The sequence below is a fragment of the Caretta caretta genome, chromosome 1 (assembly GCF_965140235.1).
Source record: "Caretta caretta isolate rCarCar2 chromosome 1, rCarCar1.hap1, whole genome shotgun sequence".
NCBI classification, from domain to species: domain Eukaryota; kingdom Metazoa; phylum Chordata; order Testudines; family Cheloniidae; genus Caretta; species Caretta caretta.
This window is the reverse complement of record NC_134206.1, coordinates 203,874,978-203,895,012: the sequence shown is the minus strand read 5'-3', so window position 1 is coordinate 203,895,012 and position 20,035 is coordinate 203,874,978. Positions and strand designations below refer to the sequence as shown.

The window sequence follows — 20,035 nt, the reverse complement described above, 5'->3', positions numbered from 1 at the left end:
GACCAATGTACATGGTAGAGGGGCATTGCTGGCACATGATCGCATATGTCACATTGGTAGATGTGCAGGTGAACGAGCCTCTGATAGTGTGGCTGATGTTATTAGGCCCTGTGATGGTGTCCCCTGAATAGATATGTGGGCACAGTTGGCAACGGGCTTTGTTGCAAGGATAGGTTCCTGGGTTAGTGGTTCTGTGGTGTGGTGTGTGGTTGCTGGTGAGTATTTGCTTTAGGTTGGGGGGCTGTCTGTAGGCAAGGACTGGCCTGTCTCTCACAAATCCTCCCCCGCTATTAACACAATGGGCTATAGGAATCTTCCCACACCTCGGTCTGTGGGCCTGTTTCTTTACAGTTCAAAATAACTTTTAGGGCCAGATCCTCAGACCGTATAATTGATCTAGCCCCACTGAAGTCAATGGAGTCTTGCTGGTTTATGCCAGCTGAGGATCTGGTCACCAATGCGTTGATCTTCACAATCAGGAGAAGAAGCTGTAGATCAGTAATGTCTGAGCTGTGGCCCTCGAGAGTGACTGTGTTCAGAAGAAAATGTGTGTTGGATTAGGAATTGAAAATGTGGTTCCTGAGCCAGGCCCTGCCTGCGATATTAAACTAAGATGGTGCTATGAGGGGGAGTGGGAGGCATCTCATCCCCTGCTGCCCCAGGAGCAGCTCTGATGAGAGCTGGTTGCTCTGAGCCACAGCTATCCCTCCTCTGCTGCAGGGGAGAGAGGCGAGAGCAGGTCTGGCTGCCCCAGGGCCTGATTCCCAATGGGGCTATGGGAGCCCCAGGAGAGCAGCACTGGAGGCTGAAGGGCTCTGCCTGAGCCTAGGGAAGCACTAACAAAGGGTGTCTTCCCTCCCCCACAGCCACCCAGGTGCCGAGGAAAAGAAGATGCTGAGAACCAGCAGTCACAGCCCCTGTTTCTCTGCCCAGCCTCGGGGCTGCTCTAACCTGCACCAACTGGCAGTGGTCCCCTCGGCCCCATACTGCACTGGGGAGGGGAGCTGGACTACGGTTTGGTCTCCCCTTCACTCTACCCTGAAATATCTCTTGTGCCAGAGGCTGCAGAGAGGGAGGTGAGGAAGCCAGCTACACCTGATGGGGACCCCTCCACCCCCACCGTGCCAGAGGGTAGGCGGATAGGTTTTTTTTTTCTGAATAGGCCCTAAATTATTTATTAGGACTCTTTGTCCGTCCTGAAATAATGTGTTTGGCCCCCAAGTTGGGAAACTTGGGCACCACTGCTGAATATGTTTGCCCAGCCACGTTTCACATCTCCCTGCATCAAGCTCTGAAAGGTCCCTGGATGAGGGTTTTCTAAATTCCTCTTTCTCTGGCTGACTTATCTTTCCTCCAATGCGGGGCATGTGGGAAGACATGTGGTGTCAAGAGAACAATGGAAAATTTAGGCTGACACTTGGGGTGAAGTTTCCTGGCAGCGAGATGTATAGGATGTGGAATGATTTCTCTGGGGAACTCTATTGCTTGAGACATTTAAAGCTCTACAAGCCAGAAATTGCAAGGAAGAGTCCTGCACCCACCCAGGGATCCAGTAGTGGAGATGATCTAATGGCCTCTTTTCTCTCTGCCGTCTAGCATATGGCACCTTCTGTTTTTTTTATTATTATTACTTTAAAATAGCTTGCTTTCCCTCTCATTCAGTCTTGCCAGATCGATTGTGCAGTCCGTTCAAAGCAAAGTACTAGATGATATTCTTTTGTGCTGATGTGGTGCGTGTCTGTTTCCCACTGGAATAAGAACATATATTAATTACATTTATGACAAATTTCACAGCTATTGCTCTTATGTGCATTGTTTTGAGATAGAGAGCATTCTGCTGGAAAACATATCTTTTTAAAGGCAAAGAGCAAATTGTACATATATTGACTTTAGCTATTTCCATCCTCACTCCTCCTTTATACAGACAGCCTCCGCTTTTAAGGATAAAACGTTCACCCTGTTTTTGTTTTTGTTTTGTTTTTTATTCAGTATAATGGGTCCTGACTTATCTTTCTTTTCTAGAGGGAAGACTTTCTGTAGAATTGGAGCAGTGACATCATACTAAGATGAAAACATTAGCTGAGTCTGTCTCTCACAGTCCTGAATTGAGCTGTGGGTGGGATGGAGGGGAGTTTTGATTCTTCGATATCGAAGACTCAGGGTATGTCTACACTGCAAGTAAACACCCGCAGCTGGCCCATGTCCTTGCAAGACTCGGGATATGGGGCTGTCTAACTGCGGTGTAGATATTTGGGCTTGAGCTGGAGCTCAGGCTCTGGGACCCTGTGCGTGGGGAGGGTCCCAAAGTGCCTGAACATCTACACGGCAATTAAACAGCTCTGTTGCCCAAGTCCCATGAGCCCAAGCCAGCTCACGCAGGCCAGCTGTGGGTGTTCAATTGCAGCGTAGACATCAGTGGCCCCAATGTCAGCAAACCATCCCTATTCAGCGAAGCTCTTAAGTACAAGCTTAAGTCCCTTTGACTTTAATGGGATTTAAACATGTGCTTTGCTAAACTCAGGGCTAGTGTTCCCTGCTCCCACAGGGAGCTTTCAGCATACTAGTGCTGTAGAAGAGGATGTGCTCACCCAGTGAAAAGAGAGGAGGGAATGGTGAGCTGTGCTCCCTATTGCTTTCCCTTATTTTAACCCCTGGAGCACTGGGAGAACTGCAGCTCAGGTTTCGGTCTATGTGTGTATCAGTTTGACAAAAAGCCCTTAGTCCTGCAAGGAGAGGGACATCAGGGTGGGTTATATATGATATTTGGAGTGTTTGAAAAAAAAAAAACCAGAAAAATCTGTGTGTGTAGGGAAAACAAACTTTCAGGTCACTTTCGTTCATTGTAAAGAGCACAGACACTTTGCCCCTTGCATTTCACCTTAAAACTGGGTTGCTGTAGTAAATCACAAGATCCCACGCTGTAGGATGGTATATTTATGAAACACTTTAGGAAGAGAAAGACACTTAATTTGGAAGAGAGAGGGGATTCCACAGGCTCTCCTTAGAGTCTGAGTACCTCTCTCCACTCCAGATTGTCCTGCTCCTTCTCATCATTTGGTTAATTTTTCAGCTGTTGACTGGACCTTCCCTCGTAACCGTAGTTTCAAAAGGATCAGTGGTACCTTGAGATTTCTCTTTACTGGGAAACATGGTTGAGTTTCAGACAGACTTAGCTAACATGATGGATAAAGATGGCCTAATCGTGGCTACTTTTCCTAGGGTAGATTCAGTGTGTAACCCACCTTTAGCTTCTGCACAGGCTACAACATGACCAGCCATCATCCCCCTAAAGGTGTTACCTGCATCAGTGCTAGGGAGAAGAAGACCCATTTAGGTTGGATTTAGCAAGCACGTGTTATCTAAGCCCAGTCAAAAATCAATCCCCGGTCAAGACAAAATACTGGTGTAATCTTTAGGGATACGTTCTTCCTGTAGATGAAGGCCGGTAATTCCCATGGAATGAGTCCCCACTATAGATATTTCCTCCATGTCCTCTTTCAGCTCTCCTCCTTGGGCCCTGTTCACACAGGGTGTGTCATGCTAAAGTGCAGCGTGCAGTGAGTGCAGCAAGTGAGTGCAGCATGCTAAACATAGCAGGGGAGGTGCGGCAGCATTGGCAGTAGCACAGGCTTAGCTGCCCAAGTACCGTTCCCCTAGGGACCCGGAAGTACGTACTCTGGCAGCTGGTCCATGCCACTCCCACCATGCTGGTGTTTTTAGAGAGCTAGCGTGCGTATGCTTACATGTGCTGTCCCGGTTTGTCGTGTCGTCACATGCGCTATGGCTTGAGCCGTGGTAGCAACAGCCGTGTTCAGAACCGGTTGTCTGTCATCCTTCCGCAAGGAATCATAGAATAGAACCGTAGACTATCAGGGTGGGAAGGGACCTCAGGAGGTCATCTAGTCCAACCCCCTGCTCAAAGCAGGACCGATCCCCAACTAAATCATCCCAGACAGGGCTTTGTCAAGCCTGACCTTAAAAACTTCTAGGGAAGGAGATTCCACCACCTCCCTAGGTAACGCATTCCAGTGTTTCACCACCCTCCTAGTGAAAAAGTTTTTCCTAATATCCAACCTAAATTTCCCCCACTGCAACTTGAGACCATTGCTCCTTGATCTGTCATCTGCTACCACTGAGAACAGTCTAGAGCCATCCTCTTTGGAACCCCCTTTTAGATAGTTGAAAGCCGCTATCAAATCCCCCCTCCCCCTCATTCTTCTCTTCCACAGACTAAACAATCCCAGTTCCCTCAGCCTCTCCTCATAACTCATGTGTTCCAGTCCCCTAATCATTTGAATCTAGTCAACAAACACTTTCCTACACTGATGTAGCACCTTTTCTCTGGTTTCTGTTTCCTTTCTTGGTCTTCAAGCATACAACCCGTATTCGAGATTATGCCCCCTGCTAATCTGTAGTGCACAGTTGCCATGAGCCTGTAATTGTGAGAATCCAAAACATTACCATTCTAGTGGGGACCTGTCTACACGGCAACTTTTATCCCATTTTGTAAGTGGTTAGCGGTTGACATGGTTGGCTCTGTGGTTTGTGTCTGCACAGGACATGGTTAGTAACAACAGGGAGAGAGGGAGGGATAGCTCAGTGGTTTTAGCCTTGGCCTGCTAAACCCAGGGTTGTGAGTTCAATCCTTGAGGGGGCCATTTAGGGATCTGGGGCAAAAATTGGGGACTGGCCCTGCTTTGAGCAGGGGGTTGGACTAGATGACCTCCTGAGGTCCTTTCCAACCCTGATATTCTATGATTCTAACAGCAGCTAACAGTGTGTCACCATGATGTAGATCAGTAAGGGGTTCTTTCACTGCTTGCCTTGAACCTTTGGGTGCCTTAATGCTATGTTGCTGTGGCTCAGATCCCTGACACCAGTAGCCAGTGCACAAGCATAAAGATCTCACCCTGGCTTCCACCAGCCTAGTTACTCCTTGCAGGGTGACACCACCAGCCCTTCCCATCCCAAGTCTCCCCAAGTTCTTAACTACCCGACACTCAGACTTTTTCCCCCCTGGTTCATCATGTCCAAAGGTGTGAAAACAGCCCCAGTTTTCAGCTCACTTTGGCACACATACTCCACACAGCTTGCACACCAGAGTCCCGTTGGAGGTAAAAACAAATAAAAAGTTAATTTAATAGAAAAATCAGATTCAATGATAAAATAATAAGGAAATGCAAACACATACAGGTTACACAGGAAATAATCTTAAACGCAACGCAACTCCAGGCTGTATGTTTCTATATTAGATTAATCCCCTTTTCTAATATAAGTTATGTATTGCTCATCATTCCCCCCTGTCATAGAGGGATTCAGTGTTTCACAGACAGCTTCCCACGAAGGGCGGGTCTACACCAGGAATTTACATTGGTATAGCTAGGTCTCTCAGGGGTGTGAAAAAGCTACATTTCTCAGGGATGTGGATATGGCCTGGTCTACACCAGAAAATTAAGTCAGCTTAACTACGTTGCTCAGAGGTGTGAAAAATCCACACTCCCGAGCAGTGTAGTTAAGCCAAACTAACTCCCAGTGCACAGTGGCTGGTTGGTGAAAGAATTCTTCCATCTACCTAGCTACTGCCTCATGGGGAGATGGGTTTCCTAAGCTGATGGAAGAACCCCTCCCGTTGGCGTAGATAGTGTCGACGGTCTACTGGTTAATGTGCCAACATACTTGTATAGGCTGCCCCTCAGTTTCTGGATGCCAAATCTCAGACACAAGCCTGCTTTTTAAAAAAGGTTGGGTTTTTTTCTTTTTCCTCTTTCTCCTGGCATGATGCCTCTGTTTTTCAGTATGGGGGAACTCCCTCATATCTTGTCTACGCTTAAAATGCTGCAGTGGCACAGCTGTAGTGCTTCAGTGAAGACAAGACCCACACCAACAGGAGGGGTTCTCAAGTTGGTGTAGTTAATCCACCTCCCAGAGAGAATTCTCCCATCGACCCAGCACTGTCTACGCTGAGTATAAGGTTGGTGTAACTTGGTCGCTTAGGGTGTAGATTTTTCACATTGCTGAGAGGTGTAGTTATTCAGAACTAATTTCCTAGTGTAGAGGTTAGTTTCCAGAGGTTAGTTTTCCAAGACTGGGGTTTTCTTTTTAGTTTCAGTTTCTTTCCATTAACTTTAATGGTCTGCCATTGTCTCTTCCCTGCTTAACGATGGATCATTCCTTGGAGCTGATTTCATGCTTACACCTGGCTTGGGAGGAGCCCCTCCCTGGTGTGTGGCATATTTGAAATTGTAGTACAGATCATGAGCATAGTATTCTAGAACATTACAAGCTTTTATAAAAGACCATATTCACATTTTTTTAATATACTGTAACATTGTATACAATTCAATTGCTTATTCTGTGGGGTTCAACCTCCCTGTTCTCCCCTTGAGGTGTCTGTCCCCTGACTGTCATGCCCGCTCTGACCAGTGGCTTCAGTTGGCACATACTTGTCTTCCTATAATTGGTTGGGCTCAGTAGGGGTTGATTTTCATTGTGTTTTTCATAACATATTTAGAATTCATAGTGGTGTCTGTAACCCACTCCTCCTTCCTCTCCATGCTATGTGCTAGGATATCCAGGAGTGCCCCATCTTCTGCTGGTGCTGTTCTGAGTTCATGTCCTCTGGGTTGTCTAGCTTTCTGCTGAGGCAGTATGGGAGAATTTCCCAGATGTTCCCAATACACTGATGTAAACACCATTAAGTAGCACGGTGGGTCATGATGGTTACATCTGACACTAACGCATCCTGAAAACGCCACTGGCATATAGTTGTTTGTGAAAGCAGTGTCTATGTGGAAACATCTTAATCACAGTCGCTATAACCAGATCAGAGGAGAATATCATGAACTGGCTTACAAAACGTTGGCTGTGTGTGCAGATAGAGCCTAAGGCTGCAGCCATGTTTGAAAAGGCTTTCAAAATTTGACTACAAGAAGACCAAGAACAAACAGGCCACTGAGCCATCCTTCTTCTATTGTTTCTTTCCCATTGCCTCCTCCAATTTCTTTGCTACTTTCCTCTTCTCCATTCCTTCTTCCTTTCTCATTCTCCTTGTTCTTTTGTGTTAAACAATTCTTGTATGCTCTGCACATTTGTGTGTTTGCATTTTTTTTCTTAATTTATAGTAAAGCTGGTGCCTGATTGTCTTTGAAAGTGGATTCTAGCTGGGTTATTTATCAGCTATGTATATTTCGTTTCCTTAATCTAGTTAGCTATTCAGTATATAAAGATATATTGCATGCAGTGAGTGGATAATGCAGTTATAAACTATGCTGCTTAGAATTTCCATTTCTTCTCTGTGGTTCTGGGAACTGATTAGAAGAATTTCATCTTGATCCAGTGACTGCTGCTTCTGCTCTCACTTGAGAGTGCCAGACGCTCCCCTTCTTGTGTGGCGCTCTGGTGCCCAGAAATCTTCTCCTGTGGATCACTCTATGTGAATCCACTCCTAAATGAAAATATCTGCATAGTTCCCTATAAGCCAAGCAGAGGCCACTAAACTGAGTGTGATGCTCATGAGACTGAGGGACTAATTAAGCCAATGGCTCGCTTTCAACCCTCTCCCCACCCCCCGCATCTTCACATGCTCTGCCAACTCCATCCTGACCTGTCTTTCGACTCTGTTCCAGTCCTGAGCAAATGCTGCCAGTTCCACCAAACACTGTAGTTTGGGCAAGCACCATGAGGGCAAGCACCTCTCTCGGAAACCCACCAAACTCAGCTTCACTTGTGGGTGCAAGCAGACTGGAACCCCACGGGCTGCTGCATGAAGCCACCAAATAGTCATGTGGATGAAGGCTTTATCCACCAAGTCACCAAGCCCCATGGCATAGAGGGTCTCTAGAAGCAAAACAGATTTTTTTTTAACCCCTTGCCCCATTTCAGTCATTTCCCAAGTGCAGTGACATTACTGAAATAAGAGGCTTGAGGAATTAAAAAACATGGGTCAAAAGGAATCAATAATGATACATGATGTAGGAGCTTTTCTCTGGCTCCTGGAGAGATGACGTTTCTTAAATGCTGGCGTGCCTCGTCGGACAGCAACACGCTGAGTTCAGAATATCCATCTGTGATGTCGTGTATCACTTGGCAGAATAGATCCAGCAAGCAAGTCTCTTTTTGATTCTGTCTTTTCATCTGAACAATAAAACAACTGATGAAGTCTCAGGATGTCCCTTTGACTCTGTTCAAGAAAAGGGAATCAGAGGACAAGGAGACATTTGATAACAAAATGCTTAGTTGAGTAAAGGGGAGTCATTCACATGCACTTGGCTTAGATCCAGATGAGCATGCGTAGGTGGGGCAGAATGTAAATAAGTCTGTGCAGGCAAGTCAGTGATGCGGATCTAAGATGATTTGGAGGAGGTTTGCAGTAGCGGTTGAACACAGGACCTTTATTTGCTGGGAGCTGACTTTGAACTTAGCACAGGACTTCTCTGTGAAACGAGTTCTAGTAGGTCTTGGTCTTTCGCCAGCTTGATGGCTTCTCTGCGTGGTGCCCTTGTGTGAGATGAATGCTGCTGGATTTCAGCCTGCTTGCAGGTGGGTAGACATCACTTTGGGTCCCCTATGTGAGATGAATTTGCTGGGTTTCAGATTCTTCACAGTCAAGCTAGGTGTAAAATAGGGTAAAACTCAGTAGCTCCCTCGCGCCTCACTTTACATCCATTTGATTAGTTTGCAAACACTAGTTTATCTGGATAGTTATTTGCTATAGTGTTACCTTGGCGTGCTTCCTTACACTGATTACTACAACAGCGAGAGGACTTCCCACCCCAAAGAAAATCCTCCATCTCCAACATCTTGTAACTCCTGACACACACAAACCTTTCCACAAGCAGCATATGTGCCAAAGCTGAGTGTTTAGAGAGAAACTTCAGTCTCTGAAGAATGTTTATATCCCTGAGGTTTTCTAGGTCATTCTGTTTTGTATAGCTATAAACAAGAAGTGCAACTTATGGTCCATGAGGTGCATTACATTCAGAGGGGATGAGCATGAGACAGGATGAAAATCTGTCCAGTCATTCATTTATTGACTCTTGGCTCGCCTCCTGCAGCCCCCTCCCACCCCGGCTTAACATACATTCCTGTTGATCATCCATCTCTGTCACCCTGAACATTAAACACCTTTTAACAACATGCCACAAAATACAGGTTGTATTTGTCCATTGAAATCTGTCCCTTCCCCCTCCATTTAACTGAATGAGACAGATGTGCTCAAGACCGTCTTCTGGATTATTAGCTCCCCAGTAATTGGAGGCTGGACCATAAGAACATCCAAGCACTCATTCCTCCCTGGTCTAAGCCCCTGAAAATCTCTATGCCCACCAGCAAGTGTCCGCATCAAGGTCATTCTGTGCTTGCCTAGTCCTCCAGGGAGATTCACACACCAGCACAGTTAATTACACTAACAGCCATGGAAATTATATTGGCCCGCCACTGGCCGAGTGACATGAATATCTCCGTTTCTTAGTCACAGGGGGACATTAATGGTATTTTTATTAACTGGTGACCTGTTGACTGCTATTAGAATATAGATTGTAGGCTTAAACCAGGTCAGGGTACTGAAGATATGATTATGGAGCAATTACTGTGTCAGCCAGTGTGGCTTCAAATCAGGCTTGGCAAAGAGACGCTGGAAGCCTGAAAACTGTTTTTTGGAGTCCCACAAGAAGAAATGGCTTTGGATCAAAGTCTGTATTGTGCCTTCACATCTTTCTGGAATTAAATGTCTTGATTTCTATGATTAGGATGAGCAGCAAAATCAGTCAGTGGAGAAGCATTAAGAAAGGTTGCTTTTATTTGAACCCCAGCCAATTAGGGGAGTTCAAAGTTAGAAAAGGGTGTTTTTGTTTTTCAGATGATTTTTATTTTTACTGAGCTGGCCAGGGATGGCAATTCTGCTGTTACCCGTAAAAGCTAACTGCAAGGTCATATGACTGTGTTTGTGATGTCAGAAAAAGGGTTACACACATGCAGGACATTAGAGATGGGGCCTGAGCTACTGAACTCTGAGCTGAATCCAGATTTACAACAACTCAAAGCTTTTCCAGACCACCCAGAAAAAACAAGTTTGGGGATGTTTTAGATTTGGAGTCTGGTCCTGAGTCTTGTGTGTGATTTGTGTGTAATATTCATTTGGGGCTAGATTTGGATACCCTTATTCACAATGAGTCATCTCTTTCTCCATGAGTAGTCCTGTTGATTTCAGTGGAACACTGATGGATTAAAGCCCAACTCACCATGAGTAAAGGTACTAAAACATAACTGTGTGGACACACACACACACACAAGTTTATTTTTATTTTGTATGCATACATGAAATGTTAATACCATTGGGATTGCTAAAATGTTTGCCTAATGGAAATTTCATGTCCACAAACTATTAATTAGTCTTGTTTCTCTGTACGGATCATAGAATATCAGGGTTGGAAGGGGCCTCAGGAGGTCATCTAGTCCAACCCCCTGCTCAAAGCAGGACCAATCCCCAATTAAATCATCCCAGCCAGGGCTTTGTCAAGCCTGACCTTAAAAACTTCTAAGGAAGAAGATTCCACCACCTCCCTAGGTAACGCATTCCAGTGTTTCACCACCCTCATAATGAAAAAGTTTTTCCTAATATCCAACCTAAATCTCCCCCACTGCAACTTGAGACCATTACTCCTTGTTCTGTCATCTGCTACCACTGAGAACAGGCTAGAGCCATCCTCTTTGGAACCCCCTTTCAGGTAGTTGAAAGCAGCTATCAAATCCCCCCTCATTCTTCTCTTCCGTAGACTAAACATCCCCAGTTCCCTCAGCCTCTCCTCATAACTCATGTGTTCCAATCCCCTAATCATTTTTGTTGCCCTCCGCTGGACTCTTTCCAATTTTTCCACATCCTTCTTGTAGTGTGGGGCCCAAAACTGGACACAGTACTCCAGATGAGGCCTCACCAGTGTCGAATAGAGGGGAACGATCACGTCCCTCAATCTGCTGGCAATGCCCCTACGTATACATCTCAAAATGCCATTGGCCTTCTTGGCAACAAGGGCACACGGTTGACTCATATCCAGCTTCTCGTCCACTGTATCCCCTAGGTCCTTTTCTGCAGAACTGCTCTCTACCACCCAACTAAGACCACAAAGTCAGTTTAGGTGGTGTTTTGTTTGTTTTTTATGTGAACCATTCTCTTGTCCTTACACATCGAGGAAGTTCAGATCTGGATTTGAACTTTGTGGCATGCATCTATCTGTACTGTAGTAGCCAGATTTTCAAGTGCTCAGCACCCAGCAGTTCCCATTGTTTTCAGTTGGTATTGAGCACTTAAAAAAATGTGGCCATTGAGCTTTTGTGGTTTTCCCATACCCTCTCCATAAACTTTGGAATGGCCAGGTTGCTACCACAATCTGGGTTGGGGGTGTGGGGGAGAGAGAGCTACTATTGTCCTCCTTGAGCTGAACACCCCATGATTGTCCCTGGTAACGGTTTTCTTTCCCAACAGATATAGGCTTCATTCGTGCCACATGCAGTATTGCCAGGTCTCTCAAGCCTCGTGGTATTTGGTGTTTTTCTTTTCTTAAAGCCTGGGCTCCTGGTGTCATTTGATTACAGGAGAATTACAACTTTCATTTCAAGCAAAACAAAATCAAATACCTCTTGAGTCTCCACTGGGGAGAAAAGCTTAAATCCACAAACCCTAAAAAGCTCAAACAGAAGACAAATAAAAAGACCCCAAATTTATTATCTTAAAAAAAAATGTGATTTTTTTTAAGACAAATCTGATGACTCTTTGGGGCCTTAGTCAGGATGTTTGAAGCTAGGGGACAAGTCAAAAGACAGTAAACCAGAGTGAAGCCTTCTCTCTCTCTCTCTCTTTCTCTCTCTGCATCATTGTTGTTGCTAAGGTGAATTTGACTCTTAAACACTCTTACCAGTCGCCCACCCCACCTACATGGCATCTAGCTCATACTCCATGTGTCAGAAATTCCCATTTCAAAGCTGCAGACATGCTCCACAATTCCGTGTATTAACAACCTGCTGGTATAATTGGGTCTGCCCAGTTCATTATAAATAAAATATTGATGTTTTCTTAGGGGGGAATCTAACTATCTTGCCCCAAGGGGAACAGCCAGTGTAAGAAAGGAAGGCGTGGCACAGCACACATACTGCCATGCACCTGCTCATTGCTTCGTGGTGAGGGAAGGTGGGGGACTTAAGAGTCGATGTCCCATTTCAGGAGTGATTTAGGCAGGTGGGAGCTTAAGTCAATAGGACGGAGGCTCTTAAATCACTTAGCTGCTTTTGAAAATTTTTCACCCAGTTCCTGTATTGCTCTGAACAAAATATAGCCGTATTGCATTCTTTGTATAGTGCAAAATCCCCGCCTTTGTGGGGTTTACTAGTAACTGAACCACATGCAAACCCAAACCTCACCCTAAACTCGTTGCTTGTCATAGTCTGCAAGAGTTTTCTCTGGAGAACCTCTCTCTTCGGGATCCTAGTTCCTTCTGCCCATAGAAGTATTCCAACCTTTCTTCTTTCCTGGTTGAAGCAGAGCAGGTCTCTGTATTTAATATGATACCACAGTAATTACATTACACTTTCATCCAGGGTTCAAGTGCCTGATGACAGGATGTCTATGGAGGAGTCCTTCATGTAGTGTCATTAGGTGAAACCTTTCATTGACTTCAAGAGGCCAAGATTCCACAACTAGAGTCTGCCACCCTGTTAAACTCCATGGCAGTGCATTGGCTCTGCAGCCTGTACTGCAGCATGAGTAACTCACCTCAGCAGGCATAGTGGTGAGTGCAATCAAGAGTATGCTAACAGCATCTGCTGCACAATTCTGAGGCTGACTGAAAGGTTCCACAGCTCCAGGCCGTGAGGAGAGAGACCCATCACCACAAAATACGTACACACGTCTTTGTCTAATGACAGTTATTTTAGGGGAAATCCTCCTCATTTGTTCTCATTCCAGGACTCTAAAAGCTCTGAGGATGTGGTGAGAAACAGTTTTTATTAGCAAGAAACTTAAAATTTGTCCCAAAGCAAATTTGGCGTGTGTCCGTTTCAGAGTGGGGTAGGAAGGAATTGTTAACTGACAGTTGTTACAATGACAATGTTGTTGGTAGTGATCTGGCTAGCAAGTAACATCAGTTTGTAACACTGGCTGCATGAGAGCTTTCCTTCTCAAACGCTGCAAAATCTTTCACACCTCAGCTGAGCTAACAGTGGTTTAGCAACCAGGAAAAAAACTTGATGTTCTCTTTCTTCCATTAAAAATGTTGCTAAAGGGAATTTTCTCTCTCTCTCTCTCTCTCTCTCTCTCAGATGGAATTCCTATGCTTTTGCTGCCGCAGGAATGTACTGTATGTTTCTTGGCAAAGCTGTGTTATAACTTTCCAAGAACTTTGTTTCTGTGGTGATACTGAGTAAAATTCTGGAGTTCTTTGTCATGGAGTCAATGGGACATTTTGCCTAAGAATAAAATAAAGATTGCAAGATTTCTTGTGCCTGTAGAGTATTGGATGTTCAATTTGGCCAACTACGTTTGGGACCTTTGGCCCTCCCAGCACAAAGGAGGTCAAGCCAACATGCTGAGACATCCTCAAGGAAAGGATCAGATTCTAGGCTCTTTATGGGTCAATTTTTCAAGAACTCAGCTCTCTTAGGTACTAAAGTAAGCAGCCCCCTTTTTCAAAAGACCTCAGCGTGTTGTGGCAATAACTATAACAAGGGGAGTAGATGGACACTGAGTACTTTTGAAAATCTAGACCCTATTTGGATGTCCATCTGGGAGCTGAGCTGTTTGAAAAATCTGGCCCTTGTTGTCCATGCCAAGCACTTGAAAATCTATCCAGGAGCTCTTCTAAAAAGAGGCTGGCCCCATGGGCTTGAGTTTCAGTCACTGCATGTGGCATAAAGTGCCTCTTATTTTCAGTGACGCTGTTCTCCTATGAAGTTTCCGATTTATTTTAATTGCTTTAAAAACTTTTAAAATGAGGCCATTTTGGTTTATGGGTCAAAGCTTCAATGCACTTTGCATTAGATTATGCATATTTAGTTAGGACTAAATTCTGTTGCTTTGGTTGCCAGCCATGTTGTTTTTGTCTCTTGTTTTTTATGTAAAGACGTTTCTATGGCTCTCGTCTCTATAGTTCCTTTGTACTTCTTCGCTACTTTTTTTGACATAGGGAAGCAGCTCATCCGCTTCAAGTGTAGGTGGAAAACTTGTGCCTTCTATGGATTTATATCTAGATATGAGATTAGCACTAAAACGACTCTTTGAGCCATTACATTCTGGGGAGAGGTTTCTCTCTTTGTGCCTGGCTTCCTTCAGAGCTTTTCATGAGCTGGCTTAATGGAGAATTTCTTGAGCAGGCCACAGCCAAGCAAGGTTCCTTCTGGGCACAAATCCTGAGATGGCCTCTTTGGAGCAGGTCAGATGAGCCCAAAATGAAGTTTTGCCATCTTTCAAGTAGTCCCTGGGAACCTGCTGATTAGAGCCAAAGGGCTGAATCAAAGGTTGAGTAAATAGGCCCTCCCTTCCTCGGCTTTCTAATGGATGCCATTTCACTTGGAGCCTTGTCTTCTTGTTGTCAATTGTTTTGCGGGGTTGCTGTTCACTGGTGTCACTGCCTAGTTAACAAAAACATGACAAGACAACTTACAACAGCAAAGGGAAGGATTCCTTTGTGACTCTGTCCATTTGAAAGTGGGGGGTGGGAGGGAAATGAGAGCGATAGAATGTAATAAACGATGGTGCAGTTGGCCAGGACACTGGCATTAACACCTCTAATCTTCGAGAAAATGTCCAGTACCCTTCAATGGTCAGAGGTAGTCAGAACTTTGCTTTTGGATGTCATCAGAAAGACAGCACTTCCAGCAGCACAACCACCCCTACTGCCCTATGGGGCAGGGTGGAGATGGTTTAGTGGTTAGGGTGCTGGCATGGGATTTAATTCCCTGCTCTGCCACAGACTTCTTGTATGATTTTGGGTAAGTCACTTAGCCTCTTTACACCTCAATTCCCCATCTGTAAAATAGGGACAATAGTGCTACTCTGCCTACGGGGGTGCTGTGAGGCTACATTAAAGATTGTGAGGTGCTCAGATACTACAATAGCGGGGAACATATAATATAGATAGACCTGCTGAGGCCTGGGATCAGTACTACCTCAGCAAGAGGAGTGCCATGCACTGGGTCCTCAGCACCACTTTCTGCAATATGTCAATAGTCTCTGGAGAGCTCTCATTGAAATACTGACCCAAAGCCTGACCCAGATCAACTTTTGTGACCAATGGGATCCCAGTGCAAGGTGTTGGGGCTGAAGACCTTAACGTAAGGGATGAATTCCTGGCAAAACTCCTGTTGATTTCACTGAAAGTGTCTTGGGGGCTAATGCAGTGAGTTAATGTGCTTGTATTTGCTTTCTGGACACCATGCTCCAAATGATGTCTAGTCCCCTAATCAAATGTTAGTTTGCATATGAATGGTTGCTACTAGACGTTTTTCCAAAGGAAAGCACACTGCCACTGTCACAGAAGTGGCGGCAGAGAGGAGGCTCAGCAGGGATTGAAATAACATGGATGTTATGGTCCAGGACTGATGTGCAGTGACAGAGCTGCAGAAGGACTCAGGAAAGTGGATGCTATAAAGTCAGGAGTGTGGTGTGCTGCTAGAACTAGGGGAGATGGGGAAAGTGAAGTTTCCACGTCATCTTCACTCACTGTGCCTGGCTCTAGTTACTGAGACCCATCCTTAATTTTAACTGCAGTCAGCCCCTGCTTCCCCGGAACACTGAAGAAGCATGAGGAGAATAAAATCTGGTGATATTTGTGTGCCTTTAATCAGGACCTTGGAAGCTTCCTTAGGAAAGCAGGTCAGTGTTCTGGGCACTCAGTGAAATTCAAACAGATGGGTTTTTAGTGGCCTTTGCAGACATGGTCACCTCATTCTATTGTTTTTATTATTTTAAGAGTCCCCTTTCCCCTGGCCATTTAAAATACAAAACGGTAATTAAGAGTGTTTGAGGATGTTCCAGATGGATTCAGAATGTCTCCCAAGAGGTCAGCTGACACTTCCACTTTCGGAGAGTCCCCGCTCAGCTGCTGCTCCAACCAGGAAACCTTGATTTCAGTGGCCATCTGATTAAATAACAGATCAACAGCAAATTGTAAAAGTCATTTTTCCTGGGCTGGGCTGTACTGACAGCAAGGACAAGAGTGTAACACGATAAAAGGAGGAGAGGGCATCATCTGGTATAAAATATGTTGGTGAGTGTGATTTTGAGAGCTAAAGGATGAAAACTATTTTCTGTTGACAACCAAGAGGCCAGGCTGTGGAAATGCACCTAAAAGCAGCTTTGCTAGGAACGTTCAGCAAAAGCCATTTCATCCTTTAGCCCTCAATCACACTCACCAACATATTTTATACCAGATGATGTCCTCTCCTCCTTTTATCGTGTTACGTGCAGCACCCACAACCCCCTTTTTCTGGTTCTAGCTCCCTCTGCTAATGCACCTCATTCTTGAGCTGTAGATGACCTTGCTGTTCAACTCCTGTGCTCTCCACACAGCTCTGCCAGTTATTTAATCAGATGGCCGCTGGAATCAAGGTTTCCTGGTTGGAGCAGCAGCTGAGCGGGGACTCTCCGAAAGCCTGATATTAAGTCACTTTTCCTGATTAAATAACAGATCAACAGCTCTGCCAGTGCCCCTCAATCCTGTCCTACACCCCCCCCCCAATGCTATTCCCCTCACAGATAGTAATGTTGCTAATACTTGTGATTTTCTCAGAAGGCTCAGAGTATTTGGTGCTTTTCTTAAAGCTCATGCTGCCAGAGACCTATTATTACATGAGAATCTCCGCTGTCTTTTTATATTTGATTTGAGGTTTTTTTAAGGAATTTCTAGCTCTTGCAGATGAAAAACTCAAAAATATAACCCTTAAAGGCCCCCAAACAAATAAAAAAGCCAAATTATATCATTTTTAACAAGCTCATACTTTGGGGGGAGGGGCTGACCCATTCTTTTTTGAATTTCAGACATTAACAAGTTTATCCGCTTACTTGAGCATAGCGGAGGCTGCTCCAGCCTTCTGAGCCATTGGATCTCCATCCTCTGAATCTTTAAAGTCTCCTCCCTCCTAAGAGGCAGGAGATAATTCTCAAGCAACTTCTGAACCTCTGACTGTGATTTTTCTGTGGCAGTGGCAGGGAGTTGTAGAGTTTACCAGAGGGCCATCAGTCAGCAGGCTTAGTGTATGTGGCTGCCGTGCACTCTCTCTAGTGCTGGGCTTTTAGTTTTTACATCTGAATTATGAAACGTCACATCCCCTAGCTGCTGCCGTGAGCAGGGAGCATTAATGTTGATGTCAGAAGGACCTGCGGCATAGCAGCAGGGTGATTCAAGGGTGAAAATTATCAGGGAGAGCGTCGGAGAAAATAACCTCGGAGTCCAAATTTGTTCTCTCTTTCATCTAACTTTTTTTCTGAATGCAGAAATAAATAAAATAAAAAAGCAAATAGACAAATCCTCTAAGCTCCTGACTCAGTTACTTTGCAACAGTTCGTGCCTCGCCGCCTGCTTTCCTGTTCTCCTGTCACCTCTCGGTATCAAAGGAAAGGCAACTGAATGCCACATAAACGGAGTCATGCTGCATTGATGTCATTGAGCCATGACCCATCTCCACACTCGGAGGAAGAGGGACTGGATGGCTGCGAGGGTTGGTAAGGGTTATAAAGCCTTTCATTTCTAGGTTGCTAGTTCAAATCCAGGCCAGGTTAGTAGCAAATGAAAGTTGTTAGCATTTGATGGTCAATCAGTGGCTAGCGTGACATGAGTGTATTGGCTCAGCCTGTGGCATGTGAGGGGAAAAAACAAAATCCTGTTGCCACATTGGCCTGCTTGGGGCAGTCTCAGGACAGAAGTCAAGAAGTGAGTGGGCCATGGAGATTGGCCCACTCTTGCAGCTCTACAGGTCAGGCCTTTCTTGGGCAGGGTTGAGTCACACTAGCAGGGTGTTGTGTTGGAAATTTGCACTGCTACTGCCTAGCCTGTACCTATTTGTGCAGATAAGTAGATGATGATGATGTGTTTAAGTCACTGAACTGGGAATCACGAGACTTCGATTCAATTCTTGGTTCTCTTATGTGACCTTGAGCAAGTCACATTATGCCTCAGTTCCCCATCTGCATAATCACAGTGACCTATTTCACAGGGGGGTTGTGAGGGTAGGGAGAAGCTCAGGTATTATGGTGATAGGCGTTGCCAGACTTTTCTAAGTGCCCATCAAACCAGCACTAATTTCATAACAAAGAACACAGAAAGGGTTGTTGAGTCCCAGAGAGCATTGCAAATGAAGAATGGGTTCTCTCAGCAATTCCATGGGATACAGGAAGGATGATGCGGGAAGTGGTGGATAACTTCTTCTAGGACTTGGAGGGCAGCACCAACAAAAGAGTGGGTGGTTGGTGGCGGGGAAGGATCTTCCTTCACTATCCACGTACAGCTTCCCTAGCTGTGGTTGCTGCCAGAGTGCCAATGCATCTGGCATCCTTCCCTGGAGACTTTGCATGAGTCATCCTATTTCCACTATATAGAAGAGTGAGCTTTCTTCAGGACCCATTGCCACTTTCTGTCTGCATCTCCGTTTACAGGCGGGATGACTTAATATTTATTTTTATTCAATTAGGGGCCTCATTGCTGGCAACAACAACAAAAAGCCAGCTTGGGGGCCCTGAAAACTGAAGCCCTTTGTTTCCGTTTAAAGAAGTTGGGGCAGAGATGGCAGTGCAAGCTTCACCACCACTGGGCCTCAACTGTGATCTAGACGAGGGTCTCCTTGTAGGTGGGAAAGAATCATGTCAGGACCATTGAGAACTTGGTGTCTCTCTACAGAGGCCGTCCAGAAGGAGGACAATTAAAGCCTACTGTTTTGGCCGTTTGAGAAGTGGGCGCTTGTCCATTAGGAACTGGCCATCAAACACTGATATGTGTTCTGGTGGCTGGAATGGGTTTGAATAGGAAAACTTCAGTAGAAGGGAAAGCCTTGGACTCTCTGCTGCCCCATTCCAGTACTATCCAGGCTGCTACAAGGCTGTTTTTTGATGAAGCATTGCTTATATCCCCTCCTGCCATGAATGTCCTCCCTTCCCCAAAACTGTCATACTCTGGTGTCCTTCACTGTGAATCATAGAATCATAGAATATAAGGGTTGGAAGGGACCCCAGAAGGTCATCTAGTCCAACCCCCTGCTCGAAGCAGGACCAATTCCCAGTTAAATCATCCCAGCCAGGGCTTTGTCAAGCCTGACCTTAAAAACCTCTAAGGAAGGAGATTCTACCACCTCCCTAGGTAACGCATTCCAGTGTTTCACCACCCTCATAGTGAAAAAGTTTTTCCTAATATCCAATCTAAACCTCCCCCACTGCAGCTTGAGACCATTACTCCTCGTTCTGTCATCTGATACCATTGAGAACAGTCTAGAGCCATCCTCTTTGGAACCCCCTTTCAGGTAGTTGAAAACAGCTATCAAATCCCCCCTCATTCTTCTCTTCTGCAGGCTAAACAATCCCAGCTCCCTCAGCCTCTCCTCATAACTCATATGTTCCAGACCCCTAATCATTTTTGTTGCCCTTCGCTGGACTCTCTCCAATTTATCCACAGCCTTCTTGAAGTGTGGGGCCCAAAACTGGACACAGTACTCCAGATGAGGCCTCACCAATGTCGAATAGAGGGGAACGATCACGTCCCTCGATCTGCTCGCTATGCCCCTACTTATACATCCCAAAATGCCATTGGCCTTCTTGGCAACAAGGGCACACTGCTGACTCATATCCAGCTTCTCGTCCACTGTCACCCCTAGGTCCTTTTCCGCAGAACTGCTGCCTAGCCATTTGGTCCCTAGTCTGTAGCTGTGCATTGGGTTCTTCCGTCCTAAGTGCAGGACCCTGCACTTATCCTTATTGAACCTCATCAGATTTCTTTTGGCCCAATCCTCCAATTTGTCTAGGTCCCTCTGTATCCTATCCCTCCCCTCCAGCGTATCTACCACT

At 45.4% G+C, this 20,035-nt stretch overlaps 1 protein-coding gene across 2 annotated transcripts in view; it reads left to right on the top strand.

Moving 5' to 3' along the window:
• Positions 1-20,035, top strand: part of LSAMP (limbic system associated membrane protein) — a 1,345,674-nt gene that overhangs the window by 615,977 nt on the left and 709,662 nt on the right. Inside the window, exon 1 of one of the 2 annotated variants that reach the window (XM_075118885.1) lies at positions 8,496-8,538. The exons of the other annotated variant lie outside the window; for it this stretch is intronic. Within the exon in view, the coding sequence (XP_074974986.1) occupies positions 8,511-8,538 (28 nt within the window). The 5' untranslated portion in view covers positions 8,496-8,510. Of the gene's footprint in view, positions 1-8,495; positions 8,539-20,035 lie in introns of those variants that run through there. 2 annotated transcript variants of the gene reach the window in all.